Source organism: Pristiophorus japonicus, chromosome 17 (genome assembly GCF_044704955.1).
Source record: "Pristiophorus japonicus isolate sPriJap1 chromosome 17, sPriJap1.hap1, whole genome shotgun sequence".
Classification (NCBI taxonomy): domain Eukaryota; kingdom Metazoa; phylum Chordata; class Chondrichthyes; family Pristiophoridae; genus Pristiophorus; species Pristiophorus japonicus.
The window spans coordinates 15,078,946-15,102,391 of record NC_091993.1 but is presented as its reverse complement, the minus strand read 5'-3'; the positions used below and the strand labels follow the sequence as shown (position 1 = coordinate 15,102,391).

Sequence of the window (23,446 nt, the reverse complement as noted above, 5' to 3'; positions counted from 1 at the left end):
AATTCCAATGAATAGGGGCCCAACCTTCTCAACCTTTTCTCATGTCAACCCCCTCATTTCCGGAATCAACCTAGTGAACATTCTCTGAACTGCCTCCAAAGCAAGTATATCCTTTCGTAAATATGGAAACCAAAACTGCACGCAGTATTCCAGGTGTGGCCTCATCAATACCCTGTATAACTGTAGCAAGACTTCCCTGCTTTTGTACTCCATCCCCTTTGCAATAAAGGCCAAGGTTCCATTGGCCTTCCTGATCACTTGCTGTACCTGCATACTAACATTTGTGTTTCATGCACAAGTACCCCCAGGTCCCGCTGTACTTTGCAATTTTTCTCCATTTAAATAATAACTTGCTCTTTGATTTTTTTCTGCCAAAGTGCATGACCTCACACTATCCAACATTATACTCCATCTGCCAAATTTTTGCCCAGTCACTTAGCCCATTGTCCTTTTGTAGATTTTGTGTGTCCTCCTCACACATTGCTTTTCCTCCCATCTTTGTATCGTCAGAAAACTTGGCTACATTACACTCGGTCCTTTCTTCCAAGTCGTTAACATAGATTGAAAATAGTTGGGGTCCCAGCACTGATCCCTGCGGCACCCTACTTGTTACTGATTGCCAACCCGGGAATGAACCATTTATCCTGACTCTCTGTTTTCTGTTAGTTAGCCAATCCTCTACCCATGCTAATATATTACCTCTAACCCTGTGAACTTTTATCTTGTGCAGTAACCTTTTATGTGGCACCTTGTCAAATGCCTTCTGGAAATCCAAATATACCACATCCACTGGTTCCCCTTTATCCACCCTGTTCATTACATCCTCAAAGAATTCCAGCAAATTTGTCAAACATAATTTCCCCTTCATAAATCCATGCTGACTCTGCCTGACCGAATTGTGCTTTTCCAAATGTCCTACTATTGCTTCTTTAATAATGGACTCCAACATTTTCCCAACGACAGATGTTAGGCTAACTGGTCTAGTTTCCTGCTTTTTGTCAGCCTCCTTTTTTAAATAGGGACATTATCTTTGCAGTTTTCCAATCTGCTGGGACCTCCCCAGAATCCAGGGAATTTTGGTAAATTACAAAGAATGCATCCACAATCCCTGCCGCTACTTTTCTTAAGACCCTAGAATGCAAGCCATCAGGTCCAGGGGATTTATCTGCCTTTAGTCCCATTATCTTACTGAGTACCACCCACTTCGTGATTGTGTTAAGTTCCTCCCCGCCCGCCCCCATAGCCCCTTGTCTATCCACTGTTGGGATATTGTTAGTGTCCTCTACCGTAAAGACTGATGCAAAATATTTGTTCAGAGTTTCTGCCATCTCCATGTTCCCCATTACTAATTCCCCTGTCTCATCCTCTAAGGGACCAACATTTACTTTAGCCACTCTTTTCCTTTTTATGTACCTATAGAAACTCTTACTATCTATTTTTATATTTCGTGCTAGTTTACTTTCATAGTCTATCTTCCCTTTCTTAATCATTTTTTTAGTTGTTCTTTGCTGGCTTTTAAAAGCTTCCCAATCTTCTGTCCTCCCACTAGTTTTGGCCACTGTGCATGCCCTTGTTTTTAATTTTAGTTGACCTCAGTGTAGACACAAGTGAATTTGGTTATTGGGGTTGTCGCAGTGCTCTGCTTTGCTAACTTACCGGGATCCGGTGTCTTATTTTTCTTCCTAAAATCAATTACTCCAATTTACATGCTAATACCACTAACAAAATTTGATAACAGTGAGTGTTTTCTGGTTAGGGGCAATTGTTTTTTCCACCGTATTTGTACATTTTATTTAAGATTTGTTGGTGTATGAGTTAAAGACGTGTTGCATTTTTGCTATACGAGTGGCAAAAATGATTACAGGTATAAGAATTCTTATAAAACTAAAACACATTTTATAGTTAAAAAAAAATCAATTTCCTTACTTTTACAAACTAAAAACTAATCTTTTTCTCCAGATTTGCTATTTTGGATTAATGAATGGGACCCAGAGGTGAAGAACTGTGATCAGATGTGACTACAGATACTCTCTTGTAGTGTGATCATGTTTCCTGATGAAGCTGCACAAATCTAACTGTGTCAGCCATGATCTTATTGAATGGTGGTGCAGGCTCAAAGGGCCGAATGGCCTACTCCTGCACCTATTTTCTATGGTTCTATGTTTCTATGTCACTAACGTCCTTGAGAGAAAAGATCAAGGAGGCAAGGTTCACTAGACTTCGGTTTCAGACATCTAAATAATTAACAAATGTACATGCGGTATTTGCAAAATTCAGGAAAGGGAAACTGCCACCCCAGCTAGACTGGCCCTAGCACGATTCCAGTCCCACACTACTGGTTGATCCTTAAGTGTCCTAGCAAACCACTCAGTCGCAGCAATCACAGCAAAGCAAAAAAAGCCCACCACCATCTCAGGGAAACCAAGGATGGGGCAATAAGCCAGCCTTGCTAGTGTCGCCCATACAGTTTTAAAAACACACATCAATAGGCCACTGAATTTTTCAAAGTTCTACTTGAAATACAGCCCTATAATCTCTCCAACCTCATCATCATAGGCAGTCCCTCGAAATCGAGGAAGACTTGCTTCCACTCTAAAAGTGAGTTCTCAGGTGACTGAACAGTCCAATACGGGAATTACAGTCTCTGTCTCAGGTAGGACAGACAGTCATTGAAGGAAAGGGTGGGTGGGGAGTCTGGTTTGCCGCACGCTCCTTCCGCAGCATGCGCTTGTTTCCTGCATGCTCTCGCAAAGAGACTCGAGATGCTCAGCGCCCTCCCGGATGCTCTTCCTCCACTTAGGGCGGTCTTTGGCCAGGGATTCCCAGGTGTCGGTGGGGATGTTGCACGTTATCAAGGAGGTTTTGAGGGTGTCCTTGAAACGTTTCCTCTGCCCACCTGGGGCTCGCTTGCCGTATAGGAGTTCTGAGTGGAGTGCTTCCTTTGGGAGTCTTGTGTCGGGCATGCGGACAATGTGGCCCGCCCAACGGAGCTAGTCGAGTGTGGTCAATGCTTCAATGTGGGGGATGTTGGCCTGGTCGAGAACACTCCCAGAGGATTTGCAGGATCTTGCGGAGACATCGTTGATAGTTTTTCTCCAGCGATTTGAGGTGTCTACTGTATATGGTCCACGTCTCTGAGCCATACAGGAGGACGGGTATCACTACAGCCCTGTAGACCATGAGCTTGATGCCAGATTTGAGGGTCTGATCTTCGAACACTCTTTTCCTTAGGTGACCGCAGGCTGCGCTGGCGCACTGGAGGCGGTGTCGGATCTCATCATCGGTGTCTGTCCTTGCTGACAGTAGGCTCCAGAGGTATGGAAAATGATCCACGTTGTCCAAGGCCGCAACTTGGATTTTGATGACCGGGGGGCCGTGCTGTGCTATACCTCGACTGTTACCCTTTATTGGATTACAAAGTGTAGAAGACACATGCTTGGCTCCTGAGTGGGATGGGGTGAAATGGTAATACTCCTAGTGGTTATAGTAGTCAGTCATCTAGTTGCTATCTGTGGGAGTTGCCATCTATGGGACGTTAGCGATTGTTTTGCATACACAACAGTAATTGCACTTCAAATGTAATTCATTGCATTGTGTTTTAAGATATTTTGATAAGATGCTACATAAATGTACATCCATACATTATAAATTCCTCCTCTGGTGGTCCAAAAGCACTTAAAAGGTCAAAGTTCAGGAAGGCAGGCGTTTACAAAATCTGGAGCTGTTGTTGAGCCCTGGGACATAGACCGCTGGGGTCTTGCTATTCAGGTGTGAATAAATCAAATGCTTGAGCATGCAGACCTTTAGGGGGAGAAATTGGGGTCGTTTGCACCTCCTGTTAGCGGCCCCTAGGGGCACTAATGGGATGCAAACGACTTTTGGCCCGGATGCGGCGCTGCTAACTACTCCCGCTAAATTCTGCGGGAGTACAGTGGCGGCAGTAATCGGTAGCGCTCCGCTGGCGGTGCCTCGTTTTTGTCCCGGAACAAAAATTGGCCCGCACTCCCTGAAGCTGCGCTGAGCGATGACAGTGACAGCTTCAGGGGTTGTGAAGGGGGTGGCATTGGGCTTGCGAGGCGCAAGTTAAAGGGGAGGCAGCGAGTGGGTCAATAAAAAAACGTGCCGACTTAACTTGTCGCGGCCAGTTGCCGCTTTGAACAACGGGTCCGTCCCGTGATCTGGCAGCCCGGCACTCCACTTGAGTGCCGGGCTGGTGGCACGGCACCCCACCCACCGGTGGTCCAGGTAGGGCCCCGCAGAGTTAGCAACTTTAATGAAGGGGAGAGCTCCATCTACATGGCAGCACTACGCAGCCCAATGCAAGCTCGCTCCCCATTATCCACCCCATTATCGTTCCATTTCTTCTCGGAGGCCGGTAACCCCAACTTTGAGAGCGGGGCCTGGCGCAAACTGTCCCGGCTTGCAAATGATACCCATACGGGATGCAACGGAATTTCTCGGCCTTAGAGTCTGGAACTAAAAGGCAATCTCATTATGAAAGACATCTCAGGTTACCTCAGTTTCAACTGTCAAGTAGGGCTCAGTGGTCCAATGTTGGCAGGAAGCACTACACTCCTTGATCAATTCCTGAATGAATCACCCCGGAATTTATACCGCAGTCACCACCCCACTGATAGGGTAGACTTCTTTCCTCTTGACGTTTTGGATTTGAAGTGGTCACCCTGGCAACAATGACTGACTCTAGGAACGTCAATCAGATTTATTGTCCTAGTCAGCGATTGATTAAATTAAAAATATTAATGATGCCCATTAAGAAGCTAATTAGCTTACCTGATAAATGCATAACTCTGCTCTGTTTAAAGGTGAGTCTGCACACTTTGCAACTGTAACAACTTGATGGGCTGGACAAAAGGATAGACCCAGTCAGTCCATGAGGACAGGAGAGAGGTGGGGCCAAATCCATCGTGCTTGAAACTAGATAGCATTAAAGCCTTCCAGATAACTGTGGCTAGTTTCAAACCCTTGCAATGTCTTGCTCTACTTGTGTGGGTAATTTTAATCTTGTCTCCACAGAGAGATGAATCATCATGGGACTTCATATCTTAGTTGTGAAGGGATTTAACTCTCTGCACTGGGATCACTCCTGCAGCAAGTCCTTTCTTGCAGGTATGTCTTGAGATTGGATCCAATCCTGCCGAGTGTGTTGAGAATTGAGGCAAATTTGATACAATGCCATGTTGTGCTTTCATGATAGAAACAAAAGGCATGGGTCATGGTCACCTGGCATTGAAAAGGCCCAGGTGTAGATAGTGCAATGCTTCAAGTTAGACAATGGCTTAGAAACCATTCAACAGCTCTATAAGAAAATTTCAGAAATAGAGAATATGTTGAACAATGTTGAGAAAATTTAAGAAAATTGAAAAAAAATGTCGAGTGCGAACAACAGCAGAGATTAAAATATAATTTAAATGATGGCTACAAAGAGCTTAAGTACTGCAAGCTTGATTTCTTTCAATGGAAAGGACTCATCATCATCATAGGCGGTCTCTCGAACGAGGATGACTTGCTCCCACGAGTTCACAGGTGTTTCGATGAAGGACCCGATGTTCCAGTCCTGAACTCCAACTATAGCTGATTTGACAAGAGAACTTGTATGTAACAGACAACGAGAACAGACTAGGTAGCCACTGGAGGTACCACTTCTTGTTTGTGAAACTGCTCTATTTAAATTAAAGGCTGCTTCATAAGAGCAGAATGCAGCAGTGGAAACAAGAGATGCTAAAGGGGCTCAATCTACTTTCTCAAGAGGGAGGGATCAATTAGGAGTTGCATGATTTAAGTTTGTAAAATCAGAAAGGGAATTAAGGTGGCTCAGGAAACATAGAAAATAGGTGCAGGAGTAGGCCATTCGGCCCTTCAAGCCTGAGCCACCATTCAATAAGATCATGGTTGATCATTCACCTCAGTACCCCTTTCCTGCTTTCTCTCTATACCCCTTGATCCCCTTAGCCGTAAGGACCATATCTAACTCCCTCTTGAATATATCCAATGAACTGGCATCAACAACTCTCTGCGGCAGGGAATTCCACAGGTCATCAACTCTCTGAGTGAAGAAATTTCTCCTCATATCAGTCCTAAATGGCCTACCCCTTATCCTAAGACTGTGTCCCTGGTTCTGGACTTCCCCAACATCAGGAACAATCTACCCGCATCTAACCTGTCCCTTCCCGTCAGAATCCTATATGTTTCTATGAGATCCCCTCTCATCCTTCTAAACTCCAATGTATAAAGGCCCAGTTGATCCAGTCTCTCCTCATATGTTAGTCCAGCCAACCCGGGAATCAGTCTGGTGAACCTTCACTGCACTCCCGCAATAGCAAGAATGTCCTTCCTCAGATTAGGAGACCAAAATTGAACACAATATTCCAAGTGAGGCCTCACCAAGGCCCTGTACAACTGCAGTAACCCCTCCCTGCTCCTATACTCAAATCCCCTAGCTATGAAGGCCAACATACCATTTGCCTTCTTCACCGCCTGCTGTACCTGTATGCCAACTTTCAATGACGGATGAACCATGACACCCAGGTCTCGTTGCGCCTCTCCTTTTCCTAATCTGCCACCATTCAGATAATATTGTCTTCGCGTTTTTGCCCCAAAAGTGGATAACCTCACATTTATCCACATTATACTGCATCTGCCATGCATTTGCCCACTCACCTAAACTGTCCAAGACACCCTGCAGCCTCTTAGTGTCTCCTTCACAGCTCACACCGCCACCGAGTTTAGTGTCATCTGCAAACTTGGAGATATTACACTCAATTCCTTCATCCAAATCATTGATGTATATTGTGAAGAACTGGGGTCCCAGCAATGAGCCCTGCGGCACTCCACTAGTCACTGCCTGCCATTCTGAAAAGGACCCGTTTATCCCAACTCTCTGCTTCCTGTCTGCCAACCAGTTCTCTATCCACGTCAGTATATTACCCCCAATACCATCTGCTTTGATTTTGCACACCAATCTCTTGTATGGGACCTTGTCAAAAGCCTTTGAAAGTCCAAATACATCACATCCACTGGTTCTCCCTTGTCCACTCTACTAGTTACATCATCAAAAAATTCCAGAAGATTCATCAAGCATGATTTCCCCTTCATAAATCCATGCTGATTTAGACCGATCCTGTCACTGCTTTCTAAATGCGCTGCTATTTCATCCTTAATAATTGATTCCAACATTTTCCCCACTACTGATGTCAGGCTAACCGATCTATAATTACCTGCTTTCTCTCTCTCTCCCTTTTTAAAAAGTGGTGTTACATTAGCTACCCTCCAGTCCATAGGAACTGATCCAGAGTCGATGGACTGTTGGAAAATGATCACCAATGCATCCACTATTTCTAGGGCCACTTCCTTAAGTACTCTGGGATGCAGACTATCAGGCTCCGGGGATTTATCAGCCTTCAATCCTATCAATTTCCCTAACGCAATTTCCCACCTAATAAGGATATCCTTCAGTTCCTCCCTCAGTAGACCCTCGGTCCCCTAGTACTTCCGAAAGGTTATTTGTGTCTTCCTTTGTGAAGACAGAACCAAAGAACTTGTTCAATTGGTCTGCTATTTCTTTGTTCCCCATTATAAATTCACCTGAATCCGACTGCAAGGGACCTACGTTTGTCTTCACGAATCTTTTTCTCTTCACATATCTATAGAAGTTTTTGCAGTCAGTTTTTATGATCCCGGCAAGCTTCCTCTTGTACTCTATTTTCCCCCTCTTAATTAAACCCTTTGTCCTCCTCTGCTGAATTCTAAATTTCTCCCTGTCCTCAGGTTTGCTGCTTTTTCTGGCCAATTTATATGCCTCTTCCTTGGATTTAACACTATCCTTAATTTCCTTTGTTAGCCACGGTTGAGCCATCTTCCCCATTTTATTTTTATTCCAGACAGGGATGTACAATTGTTGAAGTTCATCCATGTGATCTTTAAATGTTTGCCATTGCCTATCCACAGTCAACCCTCCAAGTATCATTTGCCAGTCTATTCTAGCCAATTCACACCTCAAACCATCGAAGTTACCTTTCCTTAAGTTCAGGGCCCTAGTTTCTGAATTAACTGTCACTCTCCATCCTAATAAAGAATTCTACCATGTTATGGTCACTCTTCCCCAAGGGATCTCGCACAACAAGATTGCTAATTAGTCCTTTCTCATTACACATCACCCAGTCTAGGATGGCCAGCTCCCTGGTTGGTTCATCGACATATTGGTCTAAAAAACCATCTCTAATACACTCCAGGAAATCCTCCTCCACCACATTACTACCAGTTTGGTTAGCCCGATCAATATGTAGATTAAAGCCACCCATGATAACTGCTGTACCTTTATTGCATGCATCCCTAATTTCTTGTTTGATGCTGTCCCCAACCTTACCACTACTGTTTGGTGGTCTGTACACAACTCCCACTAGCATTTTCTGCTCCTTGGTATTCCGCAGCTCCACCCATATAGATTCCACATCATCCAAGCTAATGTCCTTTCTTACTATTGCATTAATTTCCTCTTTAACCAGCAATGCCACCCCGCCTCCTTTTCCTTTCTGTCTATCCTTCCTAAATGAATCAGGAAATGAAGCAGGAGATATTATTGGAAACTAAGCAAACCAGAAGCTAAATGTAATTTAAGGAATATATTTCTGAAAAAAAAAGTTATGCACTAATGGAATATACTGCCATCTAGTGCATGCATGAAAGAAGCATACTTATTCTGTTTTAACATGAGTGGGGGATGACGATAATGCTGAAGCAGGAGGAAAACAAAATTGGTCTGTGGAGGAGCTGAATGAGGAAGTGAATAAGGGACAAAGTGCAAGTACTGAATAACCTTTTTCCTTCATATCTTATGTTCTCAGAATGTTAACAGTTTATTCAAAACAGGTTCAAAGTAGATATTTCATGGCATTTAAGTAACACATACAGTTATGGTTATCTAATGTGGCAAGACTTCCTTTCTATGTAACATAGTAAATGCAGTGATAACAATCTTCCTGTTTGGTACTTCTAGCCAAATCATAGGCAAATTCTTTTAGGGATACTGAACACGGGAAATCTTCACCAGCATATTTACAATGTTACTAAACATAGCGGCTAGATGCATTCTTACTCTGCGGTGTCTAATTTTCAGACATTTGCTAAAGTTTTGTTACTTTGGAAAAAAAAACACTTTATAGTTTCCAAGTTACTGCAGGTCCACAACTATTTACTCATAAGCACCATATTTTCCATTAAATCGCAACAATAGAAAAATGAATTTCATAAAAAAACATTTTTAATTAAGGTCAGGTTTATGTTGGAAAATACAACCTGCTTTTATTAGTTGCCTGTATTTATGAAAGAACTTGGATTTATTTAGCACCTTTGATGATCTTAGGGCATCGCAAAAGCACTTCACAGCCAATGAAGCATTTTGAGGTGTAGAAACATTTGCCAAATTGCACACAGCAAAGTCTTACAATGACCAGATAGTTTGTTCTAGTGATGTTGGTTGAGGAGTAAATGCTGGCCAGTACACTGGAGAGAATTCCCCTGCTCTTTTTCATAAAGTGCCATAGGATCTTTTAAGTCGACCTGAAAGGGTGGACAGGATCTTGGTTCAACATCTCACCATGCTCCCTCAGTACTTCAGTGAATTGTCAGCACAGATTATGTGCTGAGGTCTCTGGAGTGGGGCTTGAATCCACAACCTTCCGACTCAGAAATGAAAGTGCTACCACTGAGCCCAGGCTAACACTTCAAACAATAACATTCATTGCAGCCATGAGGTTTATCAGGAGGTTGACAGTGAAGCACCAGTTGGGCAGTAGTTACCTTTGTGAAAATTATATCACTTCTGTTAAGTACTAAATCAAACAAAATCTGATGAAAGACCAGAAACTAACAGATCTTCAAGTTTAAGTAACTAAAAATTGTAAACTGTTCTGTTGTTCTCAAACATTATTGATAAATAGTTTACATGTTAGATGATTAAAAAAAGCAACATTAAAGCACTAAGTAAAGTCTAGGTTAAAGAGGGACTAGACGACCCATGGGAGTGAATGCATCATTGAACATTATTCTTGGATTGCAGTCAATAATTAGCTTCCTCCTCTTAAAAAAATGAAAGCACATTGTAGCTCATCATTATTGTATACATACAACAGCAAGTTCTGTAATTAAAAACTGTTAATATAATAAAATAGTGCATTATAAAGTGATGCACTATATTTGATAAAAATGATAGTAAAGCTAAATACATTTTTTGACAGCTGTACAGTATTAACGAATTACACATCTATGTCATTGCCTGAGTGTTATGAACAGTTCAGTTAAAACCATTTCAGGTTAGTCACAAAAAGCTGACTCTATTCCCTCGTGAAGTCAATTAATTGCTGGGGTACTTCATTTTGAGGCAAAGCCAAATCTGGACACAGTAGAATGAGTGATTTCAGTCTGGTAACAGTTAAACCATGTTGAATACAATATGGACACTTTCAATCTTGTTCCATACTGCAGAATTCTTTTAAAAATGCGTAGCAGGCCACTAAATAGATTACCATGTGACAGCATGATACTTGAAATCAAGAGAGGAAACTGGCTAACCAGCATATTGCACTTGAATTCCTTTATTTCCTGCCAGCAAATTTTGGAACAGCACTGATTCACGCCACGGGGATAACTCTACAATATAGACAGATCCACTCTTGTAGGATGATGTTTAGTGGTATGTAGCCTTGGAGGATGGGGAGGAGCAGATCAGATAGAATACAGTAAAAGAGGCAACTGCCTTAATGTGCTATGAGTAGTCTGCAGGAATTATATTTTTAAAAAGCATGCATTCACAATTTGTGATGAAAAAGAGTTTTCTTTCAATTTTACAATGCACAATGAAATTTCACACAGAAATAAGACACTACTGGCACATTTTTTTTTATTTGCTTTTTTGAACACTCATGGTATAAAGTTAAAATATATTCTGTACACAGGAATCAATGTTATGATAAATAGATTCATTAAGTGGTGTTCCTATTTTTTTCCTTTGATTCTAAACATGCATTAATTTTCTATGTATATTTTCAAAACTCATCATATATGTACAGCCCAAACCATTAAAAAAAACCACTAGTACATATTGTTGGGAGAATAATTTCTTATCATCAACATTATGAAAAGCATCACTCTGCTTTCATTTTTATGCTAAAATTTATGCAACTTAAGTTGCAGCTGCTTGTGAAATACTTTCATGAATTTTTTTTAGATGTATTAAATACTGTTTTTATAAGAGCAGCCAATCCAAACCAAATATGTTTGAAATTTTGTAAAAATAGACTGCATTATTTTTTTAATGCACAATATAAAAATGTACTTAAACTCAAATAAACCTTTCATTTTGGCACTTATTATGAGGATAAAAAGAAATAAACACCCAGTCGCTACAATCCAGTCCATCAATCAATCAATATCTTAGATATACACTTCCAAAATAACTAACTAATCTTCATTCAAAGTTTACCACAGATATTCTATACAGTAGCATGCTTCAGATCCGAGTAAGGAAGTTTAGTTTGAAGCTGCTGGGAATCTGGATCATCTCCAGCGCCTGTGAAGATGGATTGTATGGAAAGGTCACTTGAAAATGATATTTGGCATCGATTATTAATGTTGAGCCATCTTCACGACTGTTTAGTTGTGACTATAAGAAAATAAGAACAGTGAGTTTTACTTTTTAAACAGTTTTATAATTTTTCTCTCAACTTCTCTCTCCAATTCACTGCTTGCGCCTTGGCTCTCCAATATGCCCACTTCCTCCTTGGCCAGAAAGACATGGATTGTTGATATCTCTGAGAGTAAGATCAATGCCGCTCACTTATACTCGATCTAGAATTGTCTGCAGAATTATTCAAGAAAGCTATAGTGTTGAATTAATCCTTCGTATCTACCATTTCCATATTCACCCACAATATTTCTCACCAGAGTATCTATTACCAAGTCTGTCTGTCTTTAATACACCACCTAATTAAGGCCTTGTTGATAAAATTCTTCCAATTCAGTTTGCTACTATCAAGAATTTGCTTTATATTGTCCTTTTGCCCTTTATATTATTCATTTTAATTATACTGACATTTGCCTTACTCCAAGTCACGTTTCAATATTTCTTCTGTGTCTTTAAGCTGTGATTTTGTTCTTGCAGAAAGCTAATGGAACATGCACACAACAAACAGAAGACTTCCTTTTAAAATGCAATACTTTCTGTAACTTGGTAACTTCAGTCACCAATTCTGCATTTACAATGTAGATTTGTAGTAATTTCCACAGATGATACAATTCTGCTTACAACTTATACCCGGGATGTATTTGAACTACACAGGCTGCTTTACCTTCAGCAGATGATTTGATCAAAACTCATGAAGCTAGCCTTCTAGGAGAAGCCAGAGATACAAATGTCAGTGAAGTCCATTGAAGGACATGCAAAGTAGCAACACAGATGCTGATACTGGTGAAGCTTCCTCTCTACAGGAAGCCTATGCATAATTCAGTTAAGACAAGGATTTTAACTCTACTTTCTTAGTTAGGATTTCAAAACTATAGAACAATAACTATTAGGCACCTCAAATATCTGTTCTCAGAAAGCTCTACTTTATTTTGGAGGAGGAAAATAATGCATTTAACAGTAATCAGGCCGAAGCTTTCATCTCATCTATCCAGACTGAATTTGACAAGTGTCCCATTGCGGGAAAGGAAATTGTTCGAATCAACTGAACTACATGACTGCCAAATCAATATATTTAATCTGTTGCGCAATCAATACCTGCTGCACAAGTATTTTATATTTAAGTAATTCTCTCTGTTTATACCAGTAGACCACCTCTGGTGCTGCTCATACTGGTGAGTGAGCTGCTCTAGATTTAGCACAGGTCCGAGACTGCAGCAAAACAAAATCAGCAAAATGAAGAATTCCAAGGCAAGAGCTTTATAATTACATCCTCTCTCAATGTTCTAGGATCTGACTAGTCTCTGCTAAGTCCATGATCGATAATACCACATGGTTAGTACAGACCAATCAGAAAGTCAGGAGGAACACCACTATGCACATTTATACAGACACTAAACTTATCACCAAGATTTATTTGTGTGTGGATTATAAAATCAGGCGCAACCTCATCAAATATTATTTTTGCTCACCTGAACTTTGCGTACAAATGATGGAGCCAAACGTTTCTCAAAGTCATCAATTGGCGTGTAGGAATTCAAGATCTTGACAATCTGTTGAAATAAAGTACCGAAACATGGGACAGAAATTCCACAGAAGCAAGACACTCCCTTAATCCATAAAGGTATTAATCATTCAATATGAATGTGTTATATTTGTGGACTTGTATTTACTCTGTACAGCCACCAGAGGGCTCATCCCCTGGAGTCCCAAGGGATCCCATAATCCCTTGGGAGCACAGGTATTTAAGGAGGCTTCAGAGGTTGGAGAGGCACTCTGGAGACCTGCAATAAAAGACTAAGGTCACACTTTACTTTGAGCTCACAGTGTTCAGTCTGACTCTTTCTCCATACACAACAACTGGCGACGAGATAGTGAACCCAAAGATGCAGAGAACAGTGGGCATCCTGGAGAAATTTTCGGAGGGAGATGATTGGGAAACTTTTGTGGAGCGACTCGACCAATACTTCATGGCCAACGAGCTAGATGGGGAAGAGAGCGCTGCCAAACGAAGGGTGATTCTCCTCACCGTCTGTAGGGCACCAACGTATGGCCTCATGAAGAATCTGCTCACTCCAGCGAAACCCACGGAGAAATCGTACGACAACTTGTGCACACTGGTCCGAGAGCATTTGAACCCGAAGGAAAGCGTTCTGATGGCGAGGTACCGGTTCTACACCTACAAAAGGTCTGAAGGCCAGGAAGTGGCGAGTTACGTCACCGAGCTAAGACGCCTTGCAGGACATTGCGAATTTGAAGGACATTTGGAGCACGTGCTCCGGAGACTTTTTCATACTTGGCATTGGCCACGAAACCATACTTCACAAATTTTTGACTGTAGAGACCCCAACCTTGAGTAAGACCAAAGCGATAGCCCAGGCGTTCATTGCCACCAGTGACAATATGAACCAAATCTCTCAGCAAGTGCTGCTACAATACTGTGAACAAAGTGATGTTGTTTTCGAATCATAACATACAGGGCAGGTCACACATACCTGCAGCTGCACGTCCGCAGATGACTCAGATTCCACCATCAAGGGTGATGAATGCAAGGCCATTAACATCTTGCTGGCGCTGCGGGGGTGATCATCGTTTCGATTCATGCCGATTCAAAGAGTATGCTTGCAAGGGCTGTGTAACAATGGGACACCTCCAACGAGTGTGCAGGCAAGCTGCAAAGCCTGTTAATCCTGCAAACCACCACGTTGCGGAGGAGGACAGATCCACAGAGGATCACGACGAACCAGAGCCTCAGATAGAGGAGGCAGAGGTACATAGGGTGCACACATTCACCATGAATTGTCCCCCGATAATGCTGAATGTTGAACTAAATGGACTCCCGGTGTCAATGGAGCTAGACACGGGTGCGAGCCAGTCCATCATGGGCAAAAAGACTTTCGAAAGGTTGTGGTGCAACAAGGCCTCAAGGCCAGTCTTAACTCAGGTTTCAAATGAACTCATTCACCGGAAACACTTGGACCAAATCAAACTCAGATTCACGGACTATCTTGCGTAACCCACCTTGGATCCTACCTTTTTTGATCCCCCAACATACACACCAGTGGCAACCAACACCACGGTTGACCACGAAGCAGACTCCTGCAGGGCTCAACGCACCAGGCAGTCCAGCAAGGCCAGCTACACAGCAGCCCAGTGAAGGCCCAACAAATGATTCAACAACACCAGCTTTCACACCGAGACGATCAACCTGGGCAAGAAGGGCCCCAGATCAGCTCACATTGTAAATAGTTACACTATTGACTTTGGGGGGGAGTGTTGTTATATATGTGGATTTGTATTTACTCTGTACAGCCATCAGAGGGCTCATTCCCTGGAGTCCCAAGGAATCCCATAATCCCTTGGAAGCACAGGTATTTAAGGAGGCTTCACAGGTTGGAGAGGCACTCTGGAGACCTGCAATAAAAGACTAAGGTCATACTTTACTTTGAGCTCACAGTGTTCAGTCTGACTCTTTCTCCATACACAACAGAATGGACTATTTCTTAAAGCTGGTTAATTTGGTGAATTGAGACGAAATTACAATATTGCGTGTATCTCTATATATTTTGTGTAATGGTGAGGATAGTACAGCAATAATCATTCACATGACTCTTTCTGCTGAGTTTTCTATCAGAAGTCATGGTAAACCAGAGACAATTATACAAAGGCATGTTGGAATGCAGATGATCAAACTAGAAACCAAAATAAGTTAAGCCAAATCAGGCAAATAAAACATTATGGAATGGCTCCCTCAAGTAGTTCACTTGATATTATAAATGGCAGATCTAATTATCTGATCACAAATACAGAGATTGAGATAGAAGAAATGAAAGAGTAGGGGACAAGCAGAAATACATTTGGAGAAAGTGAGGGAGAGATGGAATGAACTTAAAAAGATTTGTCCGACAGCAATCACGGGAGGTCAGCCAGCAATAATGAAAGCTAAATCAGACCTGCACAGCTGTGAGCGATGAACACCTTTCACATATTTCTTTAACATCATCATCTGTTGTTTTGTTGACCTGAAGTAGCCAGGCAGCCTGAGAAAGTGGCTCCAGGGTCTCTTTTGCATTGCTATTCTGCATATTTTTATCCTTCAGCCACTCTTCTAAGTAACTAATATTACATCTGTATCGAGAATAAATAAATTGTTAATTAAAAATACGCTGCAACTAGACACATTAAAAAATTACTGATAACTGTCACAACACCATGATAGATCACAGTATCAAACATTGGCACCACAGCGTGAAATTATGCTGAACTAAAAATGCATTGCAAATAATTCCATTTGATGCACAAGGAATGTGATTTACATTAGTTCCATTATTTTAGTAAGATACCATTTAACTTTGCAAGTTTAATGTCCTGTACACATTTCTCCCCTTCCCTTAGTCTCCACTCCAGATGGCAGACATCCATGTTTGTGTCCAGTTTCACATGTAGTATCAGTGCTCTATTACTACCTGTAAAGCATTACTTTTTATTGTTTAGGTATACTGCATAAATAGAAGGCAAATTAGGATGAGTGTTTACAGAAAATAGATATTTTTTCTTACATTAATTACTCACACCTGTGGTATTCATGAGTTATGCAGTAGATGTCATTCAGAGGTTAATTTTTGCAAACCTGTAGTCTCCATTAAAGCTCATGTTTACTGCGAGTACATGATCCTGAAAAGGCTAGCACAGTTGAATGTAACAAATGCACTAAGAAATCTATATTTTTTTTAAACCTTGGCTCAGTGGTAGCATTCTCACCTTTAAGTCAGAAGGCCGTGTGTTTAATCTGGAGACTTGAGCTCATAACCTAGGCTAACACTTTGGTGTAATATTGAGGGAGTGCTGCACTGTCAGACGTGCCGTCTTTCAGAAGCGACATTAAACCTAGGCCCCCATCTGTTCTCTTAGGTAGATATAAAAGATCCCATGGCATGATTCGAAGAGGAGCAGGGGAGTTCTCTTGGTGTCCTGGCAAACATTTATCACTCAACCAACATCATTAAACAGATAATCGGGTCTTTAATCTCATTGCTGTTTGTGAGACCTTGCAGTGCGCAAATTGGCTGCCGTGTTTCCCTAAATTACAACAGTGACTACAATTCAAAGTATTTAATTTGTTAAAAAGCACTTTAAAATGTACTGATGCTATGAAAGATGCTACATAAATTCAAGTTCCTTCCAAATCCTCTGTTCAGCTTTCAAGTAAAAGAGACCCATAATCTGACCTGGGGTTATATCTCTCACAGATTTAATGCAACTCACTCTTGGTGAGGAAGTACTGAAGTAAAATGTCTAGTGCATTTCCGAGTTTACCTTATTTGCATTCCTTTTCTGCATGAGCACATGTCCTTGCGCAGGAAGAGATTATTAAGGGTGATGGCTCCAATCAGAAAAAATAGCTGTCTAACTGACTGTTTAATGAGCTCTGTGTCCATGCCATGCTGGCACATTGTGGTGAAATAGTAGCTGAGTTGCTGCAAAATGGAAGATATGGTGTATTGGTCCATTTCTTCTAGAAAGCTTGAAGATCGTTTCCGAAGTCCAGTTGGCTTCATGCTCGAAATACCTTGAAGACTTTCATGTTCCAGCATTCCTGGTACTAAAATAGAGTAATAACCATTGTGAATTTGCATTTCCAGTAATAGTCTGGCACACTGCTTACGAATACAATCATTGGCAGTAACTAGTGGGTTACCGCAGGGATCAGTGCTGGGACCCCAACTGTTTACAATCTATATTAATGACTTGGAAGAAGAGACTGAGTGTAACGTAGCCAAGATTGCTGACGATACAAAGATGGGAGGAAAAGCAATGTGTGAGGAGGACACAAAAAATCTGCAAAAAGACACAGACAGGCTAAGTGAGTGGCAGATGGAATATAATTTTGGAAAGTGTGAGGTCATGCACTTTGGCAGAAAAAAATCAAAGAGCAAGTTATTATTTAAATAGAGAAATATTGCAAACTGCCGCAGTATAGCGGGACCTGGGGGTACTTGTGCATGAAATGCAAAAGGATAGTATGCAGGTACAGCAAGTGATCAGGAAGGACAATGGGGATGGAGTATAAAAGCAGGGAAGTCTTGCTACAGCTATATAAGGTAATGGTGAGGCCACACTTGGAAAACTGCGTGCAGTTTTGGTTTCCATATTTAGGAAAGGATATACTTGCTTTGGAGGCAGTTCAGAGAAGGTTCACCAGGTTGATTCCGGGGATGAGGGGGTTGACTTATGAGGAAAGGTTAAGTAGGTTGGACCTCTACTCATTGGAATTCAGAAGAATGAGAGATGATCTTATTGAAATGTATAAGATTATGAGGGGGCTTGACAAGGTGGATGCAGAGAGGATGTTTCCACTGATGAGGGAGTCTAGAACTAGAGGGCATGATCTTAGAATAAGGGCCGCCCATTTAAAACAGAGATGAGGAGAAATTTCTTCTCTCAGTGGGTTGTAAATCTGTGGAATTCACTGCCTCAGAGAGCTGTGAAAGCTGAGACATTGAATAAATTTAAGACAGAAATAGACAGTTTCTTAAATGATAAGGGGCTTTGGAGAGTGGGCGGGGAAGTGGAGCTGAGTCCATGATGTGATCAGCCATGATCTTATTGAATGGCGGAGCAGGCTCGAGGGGCCATATGGCCTACTCCTGTTCCTATTTCTTATGTTCTTATATAAAAATCCATGCACAAACACAAACAGGCAATCCAGCCATGCATACCAGGGCTAGGCTGTCTCTTCTTTGCACCAATTCTTACATGTGAATAAGTCTGTTTTCAATTGCTATCTCTCTTAACCACCATACGCGTTTCTTATCATATACATACATCACAGAAATATAACTACAACCTGATCCTGTTTCAACTGTGGCTCTTGGCATTAGCACAGACCCCAAAACACAAGTTTTATTTCATCTACAGTTACCAATCTATCTTATATTTATTGCTGAAAATCTTGGGTGTATTTTGAATGTGACACCATACAATTTTCTGAAGGAATATGAATCTCCCATCTGATGTACAAGCATTGATAGTTCTGAAGTTGATGAAATATAAATCATCTTTACCTATCATTGGCTGAAGATCATCTTCCATCACTTGAATGAACTGTTGGTGGATGTGAATAGCCAAGTCACTCAGAATCTGCCTGTACTCAGACAGGTCAAAGTTTTTCAGACACTGTTTATTTTGTAGAGGAGTGTTGTGCTTCATAAACTCCTTGATTAAAAGCAATAAATATTAGATGTAAAAAAAATGTACTAATAGCAGTAAAAGCACAAACAATAAGTCTCTCACATTTCTACTTTTTGAAAAATTAAAAAGAATCATAACTCACCTGCCAATGGACTTAAGTATTCATTACTCAAAATTGCCAATAAGTTCACATTTTCAAACTCTACTGCTTTATAATATGTAATTAGTTGATCAGAAATGTTTGGGTTCCAATAGGACCAATTGGCTCCAGACCTCATTACAGGTTTGGTCCAAACATGGAAACAAGAGCTAAATTCCTGAGGTGAGGTGAGAGTGACTGCCCTTGACATCAAGGCAGCAACTGACCGAGTGTGGCACCAAGGACCCGGGTAAAACTGAAGTCAATAGGGATCAGGCGGAAAACTTTTCAGTGGCTGGAGTCATACCTAGCACAAAGGAAGATGGTTGTTACAGACCACTCATTTCAGCCACAGGACATTGCTGCAAGAGTTTCTCAGGGCAGCATCCTAGGCTACTTCATCAATGACCTTCTCTGTATCAGCTTCATTCGTAACTCCTCAGATAATGCAGTCCATGCTTGCATACAGCAAGACCTGGACAACATCAAATATATCAGATACTAATCCAGACTATTAAACTCCAGCTCAGTTACAGGGTTAACATCAGCAGAACCAAACACCAACTGGCAGAATGAACATGGATGTGACTAACAGCAGCAATAACAGCAGAATCCAACCCCTGCACTCACTGGTGATGTGATGTATGCAGCACTCAAACCACTGACTCCACACGGTCTGGTGTTGTAGTAACTACTGTGACCTTAGTCCTTTATTGTGTAACTCCAGAGTGCCTCTCAGGTGTGGTGGGCAGCCTTTTATACTCTGTCTTGCAGGTACTTTCAGGTCTCCCACCACAGCACCCTCTGTGGCGCACCATTGTACTTATACATTTAATGTACTGGACAATACATAACATCTCACTCACCACCCACCACCCCCCCCCCTCCACCCAAGTTCCAAAAGCCATTGTCGGTGACCTCGGCCTTGTTCGTCCTGGTTGATTTGTGAGTGAGAGTCCCTGACCATCCACTTCCCTCTTCTCCCCCATATAGAGATTATGCTTGCGATCCGGTGCAAGCACGTGGTGTTTGCAGTCCTTACATGGGTGATAAAGTACACGAGCATAACCTCCAACAAAAAGTAGGTGTACATAGACAGTACACTATTATGGTACATATAATATGTGGTACAGATGTTATGTCAAAAGGTTGCAGGTACACTGAACAGTTATTTAATCCCAGCTCCTCTGGGTGAGGTACGGTGGCAGTATACAGCCCCTTTTTGCCCGAGGTAATGGGCTGCGCTGAGACAGGGTATCGCAACTGGTGCGTTGCCTCTGTTCTCAGAAAGTAGTCGCCTTGGCGGCTCATCTGCAGCCGCTGAACCATTGCATGAATCACATAAATCGAAAATCACATTAGTCGTCAGTCACTGATCCATTACCCTTTTACTTGGACCTCGTGGTATTAACACTTTTCGTAATTCATATCCATTATTTTAAACACAGTAACCATTCAGCATTAAAATATTAACTCTTATCATAAATCCGTCATCCTACATTCACATAGCTCATTTAGACCCGCTCTTGCCTTACAAAAGTCTCTTTGTGGGGACCGCCAACAGTGTAAGGCTCTTTTAAGGCTCCTGGGTGCATTTCCCTTTTAAGACGCCATCTTATGGTTCCCACGAGGCTTCCACTGGGCGCTGCCATTTTAGCTGCTCTGCTGGCCTTTGTCTGCAGAGCTCTGTTGCCACGAGGCTCACCACCAACTTGAGCTCGCTGGCAAAGAAGGAACAGAAGGAACAAAGAAGAAAGAAAGAAAAACGGCCCAGAGCAACTTATCTTGACTCTGGCAGAAGTGGCTCCTTGGACTCGATCAGTCATAGTCCTTGTGAGAGCGGCCTCCGTAATTGCTGTCGCATCCGCCGCTCTGGTTTACGTTCTCCCGAGTCACACCAGCCGCTGCCGTAGTCTCCACCGCCGCTGTAGCCTCCGCTCCTATTGCTGTCCCCGCAACTGCCGCCTCTCCTGCGGCCGCCGTGGCCACCACCACCATAGCCGCTACCGCAGCCCGACTTCTGCATGGGCCCCCCGGATTTGTTGGCCATCGATGGACCTCCCGCTCATCGCCCGCACCCCAGCGATCGGCCCGCACCTACAAGACTGCTCTTCCAGGGTCTGCTCGTCTGTGGAGGCTGAGGTCAGGAGTTCTGGGCTGCTGTCGCCTGTGTGTGGATTTAGGCTTCTTTCTCCTCCAGCTCGGTTGCCGCTGCTCTTTGGGAACCCGGGGAACAGCAGTCTGTGGAGGAATGAAGTCATCTCAGCTCCCACGGACCTTTCCCATCCACCTCCTGCCGAGAAGTGTCGGCCCATGGCCCGCAATGACCCACAAAGGTAAACCGTGCGTCTCGCCCCCGTGAGATACCTGCACATCCGCTCTGCCAAGAACAGGTGTCAGTTCCTCGGTATAGGTACGCAGCTTCGCTGTGACCGGGACCAGCTTGGGTCATGCAGCTGGGTTGACCCACAGTTTGTCAAAAGTTTCCTGACTCATCAACGACGGACCCGATCCAGTATCTACTTCCATACTCACTGGGACTCCGTTAATCTTGACTTCCATAGTCACCGGGGCCGAACCATCGGTACACATATACAGTCCAAACGCATCTTCTTTTGCCTGCTCCTCGCTGGAAAATGGACCCTCTACCATCTCCTCAGCCACACGATGAGTCAGGTTTCTTTTGCACATACGCTGAAGATGGCCTTTCGTGTGGCAGGTATTGCACGTGTACTCCGCAAACCTGCACCGGTGAGCCCCATGGCTCCCTCCGCAGCACTAGCAGGGTGCTGCTCGATTGGCCTCCCTCAGCGGACTCTGAGTTCCAGGACCCCGAGATCCGTGCTCTCTGCCCCGGGCAGAGCCACGTTCTTCAGTTTTGTCCGTGGTGGGCGCTATCCTGTGGACAGTGCCTGCCGGGTTCGAGACCGTGTGGATCATCTGCCTGGTGCTGCAAGTCGAGGTCATAAACGCCCTGCTGATGGTGATGGCTTGCTTCAGGGTGACTGTAGGTTCCATGGATAGCAGCCTGTGAAGGAGATCCTCAATCCCCATAACAAAAATGTCTCGCAGCGCCTCGTCAAGGTGTGCGCCAAAATCACACGGCGCCGCGAGTCCCCCGAGGACCGCAGCATATTTGGTGACATCCTGGCCCTCAGGTCTGCAGTGGTGGTAGAATTTGTGCCGGGCCATGAGGATGCTCTCCTTCGGTTTCAGTTGGTCATGAATGAGTCCGATCAGCTCCTCATATGACTTGTCCCTGGCGCTCTCGGGTGCCAGCAAATCCCTGACAAGACCGTAAACCTCATCGCCACAACTGGAAAGCAATATTGCCTTACGCTTCTCTCTCAGTGCGTTCGTGTTCCCCGTCAGGTTGTTTGCTGTGAAGTAGTACTCGAGCCTTTCCGTAAAGGCCTCCCAATCATTGCCCACCGTAAAATCCTTTAACGAGCCCAGAGTAGCGTGAAGTTTGTCCGTGTCCTTGTCGCCAATGTGATGTATGTAGCACTCAAACCACTGACTCCACACGGTCTGGTGTTGTAGTAACTGCTGTGATCTTAGTCCTTTATTGTGTAACTCCAGAGTGCCTCAGGTGTGGTGGGCAGCCTTTTATACTCTGTCTTGCAGGTTTCCCACCACAGCGCCCTCTGTGGCGCACCATTGTACTTATACATTTAATGTACCTGGACAATACATAACAGGTGAACTCGCTGGTGTGTCAGCAGGTTGGATGAATGAGTGAACCCTTCCCACACATGGAGCAGGTGAATGGCCTCTCCTAGGTGTGAACTCGCTGGCATGTCTTCAGGTTGGATGAACTGATTAGAGGCAAGTAACATTCACCAAGTGCCAGGCAATGACCATCTCCACAAGAGGGAACCTAACCACATCCTCTTGACATTCAGTGGCATTACTATCACTGAATGCCCGCCATCAACATCCTGGGAATCACCATTAATCAGAATCCCAACTAGGCCAGATTAAACATCCACTCCCTCCACCACTGGTATACCGTGGCTGCAGTGTATACTATCTACAGGAGGCACTACTGCAGTTCTCCAAAGCTCGATCAGCAGCACCTCCCAAACCCGTGATCTCTGCCACCTAGAAGAGCAAGGGCAGCAATGCATGAGAACACCATCACCTCCAAGTTACTCACCACCTTGACTTGGACATATATCGGCCGTTTCTTCACCGCCGCTGGGTTAAAATCCTGGGACTCCTTACCTAACAGCATTGAGAAAGTACCCTCAACCACAAGGACTGCAGCGGTTCAAAAAGGCGGCCTATCATCACATTCTCAAGGGCAGCTAGGGATGATCAATAAAATGACAGCTTTTCCAGAGACACCCATTTCTCAATAATAAATATTTAAAAATTGTTCACAAAGCTATACAGGAAAAGCCGTGGCCAACAGTAAT

At 43.2% G+C, this 23,446-nt stretch overlaps 1 protein-coding gene across 1 annotated transcript in view; it reads right to left on the bottom strand.

Moving 5' to 3' along the window:
• Positions 1-11,315: 11,315 nt before the first annotated feature.
• myo5c (myosin VC) overlaps positions 11,316-23,446 on the bottom strand; it is a 97,421-nt gene continuing 85,290 nt past the window's right edge. Inside the window, exons 36-40 of the mRNA XM_070858413.1 lie at positions 18,760-18,910; positions 17,012-17,297; positions 15,649-15,823; positions 13,168-13,248; positions 11,316-11,677 (exon numbers count right to left, since the gene is read on the bottom strand). Of these exons, the coding sequence (XP_070714514.1) occupies positions 11,525-11,677; positions 13,168-13,248; positions 15,649-15,823; positions 17,012-17,297; positions 18,760-18,910 (846 nt within the window). The 3' untranslated portion in view covers positions 11,316-11,524. The remainder of the gene's footprint in view (positions 11,678-13,167; positions 13,249-15,648; positions 15,824-17,011; positions 17,298-18,759; positions 18,911-23,446) is intronic.